The following is a 10597-nucleotide window of genomic DNA, read 5'->3' as shown; positions in this document are numbered from 1 at the left end:
AAATAAATTATTGTTTGAAGGAGAAACTTAAAAATAAAATTACAATTTAAGATTAGTCTTTTGAATTCACTCAAATTTTAGAGAAAGAAAGCATTTTTTTAACAGATGCATATTATAAACTGTTACTTCTATATCATTTTTTCTTTTATGTAATTTTTTTCAAGAATCTCACAGTAAACATGTTTTGGATTTGCTGAACGGTAAAAACAGAAGCAGTTTCGATATAATTATCATTTATTATGTGATTTGGCAAATTTTCTATTCCATTTGAAGAACTATGACTATCTTGGATTTTTTAAAACTTGTCAGTAGTGGATAATATTGAGGTAGTTGTGCCTATATTCAGACTCTAACAGACCTTTCTGGTTGCAAACAATAGTTGTCTACCCTCTTCTTTTTCAGTCCGGATCGTTTTATGCAGTAATGTAGAATGTGAGAAATATTTTCGATGCATTCGAATAACGCCACGAGAGATATACCTAGCCACAGTCCCATTTGGCCTCCAAGTTGACTAAATAATTCTGATTCCTGTTAAAAAAAATTGGAAGATTATCATGGATCTTATTTAATTTTTATTGGCGAATATTTTTCTTAACAGAACATGCACAGTTATTAGTGTTTTTTACTACTATATAAAAAGAGGTTAACCTTTCTACTTAATCATATCGTTTTTTTCTCTTGTTAATAGTATAAACGACAGCAGCTACTGGGATAAAAGGAGTGTATAGATGTACCAGACGCCAGTGTTAAAGGGCGCCATGGGAACAAAACATTTGTACATTTATCCCCTTTCTAAAGCGATATCATGCACTGGACGCCAATAACCCTTGCTATGCCATTTTCCTCCTTATCTTCTTCAAAAAAGTTTGTGAAATATTGTTCCCATTAGGTTCTGTTTTATAAGCATTATCCTAGAGAATCTCAACTAATAAAGATACCAATCACAGTTAAATATTGTTTCATTTATTGCAAGTTTTACTTAGTTGGCAAAATCCGCAGTGTCTTGCTCCTAAAATTTGTTGTCGGACAATGAGGATGATGTTTAAGGTAGCCTGAACTCTTTCCAAGCATCTATGTCACACAATAGGAGACCGTTTAATTCTAAAATTTAGCATGTACTAACTTTTAGAATTACCGCATATTACTGCTATAAGTAAAATCAGGTTTCGAGGTTGCCATCTCTGGGTATCGATGTCGAAACTTTGCTGTTAGGCATACTTCCCGCGCAGCATAATCGAAGTGTTCGATATGTTTTCATAAAATTTTTCATAAGGTCAAATGTGACATGGTCGAAGCAATTTATCATTTTAATTCTCATAAAAGAACTGTTAGATATATCGAGTGTTCAAAATGCCATGCTATGGCATGGCATTTTGAACACTCGGTATATCTAAATATTTTCTTCTTATATTCAGGTAGAGAGCTTATTAGCATTGTAAGAAATTAAGCGTAGCAGTCGATGTGTTAAAATTAGTTTCATTCAAAAGTTACCAAGAAATCTGAGGATGAGAATAAATACTAATTTTGGGTTCAATGCCTACAGGATTCTTTAAAACTATTCGCCTTTATGAGAAGTTTTTCAGAATTGCAGCTCTTAATTTTTATTTCAGAAACTTCATTTAAGTATGAAGGAAAGCTTTCATGCTAATGTTAATAATAAATAAATAAATATGCTTTAATTACCATGACATTAGAATGGAAAATATTTTACCTGGAACATAGGTTCTTGTTTGTAAAAGCTTTTTTCAAGAGTCTGGTAGAACACTTTTAACTTTGCTATTCGACTTCTATTAAAAATGAAACATGAGTATATTAGACAAATTTCTATTAGCTTCACACATGTGACAAAAAAAAAGAGTAATTATTTTCAGTGAAATATGTAATCTACTTCTAATTGAATTAAAGATCCTTGCATCATTGTCATAGGAAAAATTTAATTTCTTTCCCTTTCTTAGAAATACTTTGATATAAATTATACTGAATGGCCCAGAGAAGTTTTATTAATCATCACAAAGATTTCCTGGATATTGGATATTTTTATTTAATGATCTAAATACAAAATTTAAAGAAACTACCCTTCCCATCGTGCAATTTTGGATTTTGAGAATTAAAAAAATCTGATAATCCAAATATTTGCTAATGTAATTGCATGTTGCCTTTTAGAAAAAGCGTAAATGATGGTGCATGAGATTATTTACTCTTATGTCTGTATTTTATAGTCTGCTATTTAATTTGTTTTTGTGACGGTTTACTGTTAAAGGTAAGTGGAGTCCTTAAAAAAATATCAAGCGAAGATTTTTTTTATTTTTAAAAATATTAACTAAAATCAGGCACAGTATTTCGCAAGTGTACTATATGTGCAACTAGTCCGTAATTTCCTTCTCACTTGTCTTAAAAATCTTCAGATGATGCTTATCCGTCGTAATCTAATGGTTCGGCGAATTACAGAAGTATGTCAAAATGACTTGATGAGCATGGATTCTTTGCACCATCGCTTTGTGGTGATTGATTAATATACCGTATAATAGGTTAAATTCTCTGAACCTTGAAGATTATATTAAATTTTTACTTCGTATTTTGATTACTTGACCTTTTTTCCTTTAAAGCACGAGCAAAATCATTTAATTTTGAAATATAAGGTGTAAAATTGTATTGCATTGGATGAAAATGGGGCACTGATTAATTAACATCGAGTGGATGATGAATGCACAAATAAAAGCTTGATTCATTAGATTTTCGCCTAGTTTAGAGACTACAGTTTTATTATTTCGGGTTAAACGTGTATTTTTGAGGCGTGTCCAGGCGACAAAAGCCTGCAAACCCTTTTCAGTAGGGAAGTTGAAACCGATAGACACGCCAGCCTCATGTACCCGGCAGATCTTTGGTCTCGAATCCGAGATGCGGATTTTTATTGATATTTCTGTGAATCTTATAATTTTCAATAGATATTTCTTAATTTTGTAAACTAACGTGTTTCTTTCTAACGATTCTCTTTATTCTGTAAAACAACAGTTTGCAACCTATACGAGATGTTGTTTTACGAATAAGGGAAAAAAATAGCCAACGAGCCGTTAATGAATACGATAACCGAAAAGAAATCTAGTTTGAATTTGTCAATTTATTAGATTAATTTTCCGTTTTGATATTCTTTTAGAGTTATTTTGAACCTTGGACAGATGACAATTTATAATTCCACTGTCCAAACTTTTATGCTGTACCAACGATGAAAAAATTTAAATGCAGCAAGCTTTCCTATAAAGTTAACAAAAAGAACTTTTTCTTTACTTTTGAATAATTTGACTCCCTTTTAAATTTTCTGACTCTATACAGGATCGAAAGCAGCCACCATTATGTTATACTTCTTTTAATGCATTTTCTCCGTATTTAAGCATTAAAAAAATCTTAGTTCACTTACTTTTTTGTTAAATATTCTTGTTCTTCTTCATCGATGCACCTGTCCGTGCAATTTGTTGCTGTTCTATATCTACCACGTTGGAAGATCACAGGTCTTCTAAGTGTTCGTTGTCCTTCCGGTCTACTCCAAGAATCTGCTTTATCAATAGAATCGTCCTTCTCTTTTTTACGAGTGACGTTTTCACAGGGATTGGGCATGGGAACTTCTTCAGTTTTCAGGAACTGTAAAAATTTGCCGAGTATACAGAATGGTATAATATTAATGCTTGAGAAAGGAAAAATTTACTATTTTTAATTGCAAAATCATACCGAAATTGAGAAAGAAAAAAAAACTGTAATTATTCTGTTTTTTTTTTTATTTATTGAATAAGTTGATTCCAAGTTAATATTTATTTTTGTATAAATTTTAATGCTTAAAAAATTTCCTTAGATAACTTTAAAAATTATCAGGCCAGCAAGGGTAATAGCATTTTCTTTGAAAATTATGAGCGAGATATTTTGATGGCATATAAAAGATATTTTAATTTCAATTGAGGAAAGACTGCATTGTTGTGGTTCATCCGAAACACTGGGTCATTTAAAAAATTGCATCAATTACAAATGATTCGGCACAAGGACAATATTTGTGCGGTAGTCCATTTCACGACAGATATTGTGAAGTCTTTGATGCGCATTCTAAAGCCACATACAAGTGACTGTCTAAATCTTCAGAAATTACACCTTACGTCTTCATTTCATTGGAATATGTGTGTCTTAAGACCTCTTTACATGCAAAAGTGAACGAATTGAAGATGCGCAGAAAGAATGTTTCCTATGGTAGTGAAATATATATGGTACCTCACAGATAATCCATTTCATCACCGTAGGAAACATTCTCTATGCGCATCTTCTATTCGTTCATTTGTGATCACGGGAGAGTCAGTTAATACGAACACAAGTAAAACTTTGAAATTTTTTCTGTATTGTGTTTAAATTTTTTCTTTCTACCATTATTTACAAGGAAATAATATTCATTTGTAAGGTTTGTACATTTGGTTAGATTAAAGAAATTTTTGCCGTAGATAGGTTGCTGCATTGCCTAATTTAGCATTTCTGGAAATTTAATCATCGTTTCTACAGCGAAACAAAATTTTTAAATTCTTTTTTGAAGAATAATGCTGTTTTAGAGCTTGGAAGAAACAATGTTAATATTAATTTTCGTCAAATATTTATATGAATACAATGTAAAAGAAAAGTCCTTAAGAGACAAAGATTGGAAAGAAATTTGAATAAAAGTTTCTACGATTAAATTATCTCCTTAATGAAAGATATATATTGTTTAATTAATTTTTAAAGTCTTTTCGGTATTCTAATTTTTTCTAACGTTTCAAATATAACAAAACAGCACAAAGTAACACACCCTTCATGGAAATGCAGTTTTAATCTTTATTTCATTAATCCTGAAGCATATAATTTCCATTTTCATACTTTTCATTGAAATCAAACCTTATAATAATGGAATAGATTTGTTTTTCGTTTCTTAAATTACATTCTCTGCATTTCATTATTTTCATTAAGACTATTTATAATAAGAAATTTTATAAAAAGATCTCTATTTTACTTCTACTACTGATAGTATTTTAATGTTGCTAAAATGTTAAGAAAAGCTTTAATTATATAATCAACCAAATGTGATCAAAATATAAAATGAACCATATCCTAAGGATTATTTGATTATAAATTTATATTATATATACATACAAGAATTGCTTATTTCAATTTATTTCTTGTATCTTGGAAACGGCTTAAACGATTTTAGATAGACGAGATAAGGTTTTGCTTTTTAAGCTTATCTATATATGTGTCTTTCCTGGAAAAATGCGATTTTACAGGAAAAAAAACCCATTTTTTATAATTAACTATTAGAGAATTTTTCTATCAGTTCTCATGCTGATAATAAGATATACCACCATCTCGTAAATTTTTGTGGTACTTGTATTGTTGCCATAGTATGACAACCTACTGATATCTCCGAAAAAACACGATTTTTAAAAACACTGCTGAGAAAAACTCGGTCTCCCAAATATTTATAATAATTTCAGTATTGAACAAAAGAAAAAGCATTTGTTGATTACATTAAAAAAATTATGAAGAAAAGCTGTAAAGATGATAAAGAATATATATATATCACAAAACTTCTTGCATTGTAAAATTTCTCTTTAATCTGTATTTATTTATGCGAATCTGAAAGGTATAAATTAAGGAAGCTCCTTAACACATCATCGACAATTTTATTCCACTTATACATCATGAAAAGTTAAAATCAATTTTGTTTTAATATTACTTTCTAGTATCATAAATAAAAATGTTTCTGTAGAGTTAATTGCGAAAAGCAAGTCTTTTAAATATGCTAATAGAACTAACATAATAGGTAACACATTCTCTGAACTAAATTTTTTTTCTCTGTTGCAAAAAAGTAAATGAGGTGAGGAATTATCTTGCTAGAAAAAATTAAATCTAATCTAGGATAGGAACTTTTCGTTTACGATACGATTCCGAGGTTTGCATTGAATGAAAGCACCTGATAAGTTTATTTTTGCTTTTGTGCTACTATTTTACCGAATTATCTCCAAACGGAGTTATGAAGAGAAAGACAGGACATCCGTTTTTCACGGAAATTATATTAGGATTAGCAGAAACAGTTAGGGTAATTGAAATTAAATTTATTTTTGCATCAAAAGAAAACATTTTCCTTCTTTAATGCCATAATTATTTAAGAAAAGTAACTTCTCTTCGAGCATTGTTTGTCTTTTTGAAAGAAAACATGTGGTACACTGACCTATGAATTTTGAGATATTTTTGATAAATATTTTAGCCAATATAAAAAAAAAAAAAATTAACTCGAATTTAATTTTTAAATTCATCAGATTTATTTATTTTGCACAAACTGGACTGACCACTAAGTTTTTCGGACGATTTATTAAAATTTCTTTTCTTTCTATATATGGGTGTCAATCGATATTGATAAAGATGGGCAAATAATCATTTTGACTAACAAAAGCATAATAAACCAGCGGGAGTAATTCCTCAAAATTTTCTCTTATTCACTGCAATAAATGTACATGTGTATTACTGACGGCATACTATTGGCGACCAATTGTTACAAAAGAGCCTATTAGTTTGCGATCTTTGGCGCTTCTCTTATTTGGTGATTAATTGCTGGGGTAGGCTAATATACATAAGTAACAGATAACCGAACTTGCATTTTGGGTACCTTTTTCCGAGCGATTGAAACCAAAATCTAACACAGAATTATAACTGTAGTCGTAAAACCACTGAACAAATTACATACTTACATATATTTAAGTCACTGCATTTCTGAGTCACCCCCTTTATATGCTTGTGAAAGTACAAGCCAACAGACAGTCAACTCTTTGATGGATTTGGTTCAAAATTCGATACATATCTACACTCTAGATGTTAAATCTGTGTACCAAATTTCATCTCTGTCTCTTCGTTTTGTAGTTGTTAGCTTATATTCATAGAATCGGACGGACAGCTTTCCTATGAATGGATTTCGTTCAAAAATGTAATAGAAATCTACAACTTTGATGGAAAGAGCACATACCAAATTTCATGTATCTAGTTTAAAACGGTTTTGAGTTATCGTATTCACAGACAGAGAGAAGACGAACAGAATTCCAAAAATGTGTTTTTCGTAGCCTGAAACGTGGAGATTTTTCAAAATCTCAAATTCAAATTTTTTGGGGATTGGGCTATTATAATGCTTTCTTTTTGTATGCTACTAAAAAGTAACATGTATAACCTAATATAAATAAGTTGTCTCGCACATACACACAAGTCATTGGCGCTCGTATTTCCCTACATCGCTTTTTGCTAATACTACTGTTTCGTTAATATCAAAGTGAATTGAATAAAGTAGAAATTTCAACATCCAGATTTATTATACACTTAAGTGTACAACTTGAATTCACTTTCAGAATCATTACATTTTGGATCCTCTTCGAAGTATTGGCATAATCAGACGAATATTAGAAGATCGTGTTATTGAATAAGAATTGGAATTTTTCCTCGAAGTAAGGATACACGTACTTTGAATAGTCTTTTTTACCATTTGATAAACATGATTCTCCTAAATTCTTCTGCATAAACCGATTCTTCGAGAGGGAGTATAAGTGTAATGATTACCGATAGCATCGAGCAAGTACATTTATACAAATGATTCGTAAAATGAATCATATTTTCACAGTATTATTTTGAATCTCTTTATCAATATTATCTCTCCCATGTTAGCTTATAAATTGAACTAGTCTTCTACATCGTCCTCAGATGGCGCTGCTGTATGATACGTAACAAAAATTCGATTAGATGGTCACGAATCAGCTGCTTTTGGAACTGCGTTTGTGAGTTATAATATGTGAATCGCGCACCAAAATTGTAGGTTTTTGTGAAATTTAGAACGAAATCCGTAATTAAAAATCATACTTGATTTTCCTTACTATATTATGAAGTTTAGCCGTGGGAAAAACACTCCTCTGATTATTTAGGAATTAAAATAAATTAATTTTGGCCTTATGGTGAGAGGAATTATTTTATTAGTATTTCGAAATGACATCATTGAAATTATTTTAAACTTCGTGTTTTCTCGAAAGCATGTGTATTATTATGTCTTTCATAGATTTGCTAATTTTTGATAGATACTTACCACTTTATAAAAACTCCGTGCTGGCCATAATGCTGTTGATATAGTCATCTCATAGCGCGTAGATCTAAAAAGAAAAGAGAGAGAGAAAAAAAAGAATCATTTTTTAAAGTAAATCTCTAATGATTGCACATGTAAATTATGATGAATCTTGCACATAACATACCATTCGAGACGAAAAATATTATTCACATCCAGGAAAGCAATGTTAAAGTGCCTTTCAAAATTATGACATATAATTGAAATGATGCATAATCGAAAATTTAATAAATAACAAATAATAATAATTGAGAAATTTATTTGTATATAATGCAAATTCGCTTACAAATAATTATTTTTAAAGTTTTCCTTAAGATGCTACTGGTATATTACTAAATATCATTAAAAACAATAATTAAAATTTTAAATGAAACATTTATCACAAAAGTGGGAAAAACTAGACATTTACTGCATATTTTTGTCAATATACATTTTTTATTTTATACGATTCATATACACAAACTAAACTTTTAATTAAAAAAATTATTTATCATGGTCTTTTATGTTGCTTGACCGTGAATATTAAGTACAACATAATGAATTATATTTTTTATTAGTGTTTAGACAAGCAAAGGTTCCAAATATTTCAATGGAGTCGTAATCGCTTTAAAGGAAGGTGAAATGATATCATCAAAACCTTCTTTATCATAGATTAAATTAGTATCATACAGTTAATTAACCACTGAAGTTTGAATCATAATTCAAATACTCCTCGAAAATGATGTAAAAATATGATGGGAAAATGGTGCATAATCGAAGCTTTGTGTTTCATAAACAAAGCACATCATCATTACAATATTTGCGAATGAATCGGGATTGTGTTGAAACGAAGTATAAATGGAGATTTACTGTTTTAAAAAAACTAACTAAATTTTATTCTTTTATTTGCATCTTAAATATTTTAAGAAACTGACCAATTCTCTAAGAACTTGGGGGCCAATAGAATTGTTAAAGATGCAAGCAAAACACAGATGATCTGAATGTAAATAATAAAATCTGTCGCTTAAATAATTTAACATCTCCGAATAGACCCAAAATGATGCTGAAGTGGAATTAATTGTATTAGATTGTTCTGAATTTTATTTTCATGTTAAAAAAAAGAGGGCTTTAGAAAAAACAATAATGTTTATTTTTACTACACGCAGAATATTGTCACCCTAATTAAAAGAAAGCTGAGTCATTTCCCTTAAACGTTTTCGATTTTCGGAATGAAAAAAACACCCGAATTCGTCCTGAAATTAAATTCACTTGTTTTGTTACTTATATTTTCTATAAAAAGCGTTACTATATTTATTATTTTTTAAAAAGTCAACATATGAAAATTTCTTCCCAGTTTTTATTATATAGAGATTATTCATCCAAATGTAGATGAATAGTAGAAACAATAATAAAATTGCATAATATATTCATACTTTTTTATATCTTCCTGCATTTTTGAGTTAATTGTTTCATAATTCCGAACTTTTCACTTATTTATTAGAATTTTCTAAAAAATATTCACTGAAATAGGTTTATATATAATTTAAGATTTGCAATTACAGCTTTACACAAAAGAATGGAAAATAAAGCAATTTATTGATAAAATAAATAAATAAATAGTCATTTATTAATGTTATCCTTTTTAAGAATATTTTATAAGTTATTTATTATCCGCAAATAGAATTTAACAATAAAGAGAACCAAAAGAGGACTCTAGCAAATCTGTACTAGAAATACATCATTAATCATCCAATGAAAGGAGAAGTCTGACATTTTTTGGTTATTTGATTCATGTAACGGAACGTTGTAACTTAACCTTCTGTCAGCAACATGTTTGAAATTTTTATATCGTTTAATTATGGCATTTACCAGAGGGACAACGATTATGTCTTTTAATAAAATCATTTTCTCATTACATAAATCATTATTTACAGAATGCTGGTATAGCTAGCTATATGGCGAATTTTTAGAGAAATGGATACTATATTGCTTTTTAAAATACACCGTTATTAAAATATCTTGATTTAGATACATTAATTGGGATCTTTTGAAATATTTAATTACAAATATTTTTTTTATGTAATTCTGATTCCAGTTCAAACTATAAAAACGTAATTTAGATTCGAAATTTGTTATCATTTGATGTCGGCTCCGCTTAGAAGAATGTTTTTAAAATATAAATTTTTCTACATCTTTTATGACAGAGAGAAAAGTGATTGAAACTTTGAAAATGATATGCATGCAAAAATGGAAGGTTTTGTCTGAAAACCAAAATTATAACATCGTATTATTTTATAATTCTTAAAACTTTTTAATAGAGTGAAAAAAATTAAAGAGCTTTTCTTCACGTATTTTAGCAGCATTTAGCAGCATTTAGTTAATGAAATTAATGAGCAGCATTTAGTTAATGAAATTAACTAAATGCTGCTCATCTTCATGATCAGCATGAAGTTACATTCATTT

The 10597-nt window shown here is 29.2% G+C and overlaps 1 protein-coding gene across 2 annotated transcripts in view; it reads right to left on the bottom strand.

The window, feature by feature from the left end:
- Nucleotides 1–268: 268 nt before the first annotated feature.
- LOC129960670 (FMRFamide-activated amiloride-sensitive sodium channel-like) overlaps nucleotides 269–10597 on the bottom strand; it is a 78169-nt gene continuing 67840 nt past the window's right edge. For both annotated transcript variants that reach the window (XM_056074225.1, XM_056074224.1), the window contains exons 9-12: nucleotides 8120–8183; nucleotides 3416–3636; nucleotides 1712–1787; nucleotides 269–528 (exon numbers count right to left, since the gene is read on the bottom strand). In XM_056074225.1, coding sequence (XP_055930200.1) covers nucleotides 343–528; nucleotides 1712–1787; nucleotides 3416–3636; nucleotides 8120–8183 — 547 coding nt within the window. In that variant the 3' untranslated portion in view covers nucleotides 269–342. The remainder of the gene's footprint in view (nucleotides 529–1711; nucleotides 1788–3415; nucleotides 3637–8119; nucleotides 8184–10597) is intronic.

Source organism: Argiope bruennichi, chromosome X2, assembly GCF_947563725.1.
Source record: "Argiope bruennichi chromosome X2, qqArgBrue1.1, whole genome shotgun sequence".
NCBI classification, from domain to species: domain Eukaryota; kingdom Metazoa; phylum Arthropoda; class Arachnida; order Araneae; family Araneidae; genus Argiope; species Argiope bruennichi.
This window is presented reverse-complemented; position numbering and strand designations above follow the sequence as displayed.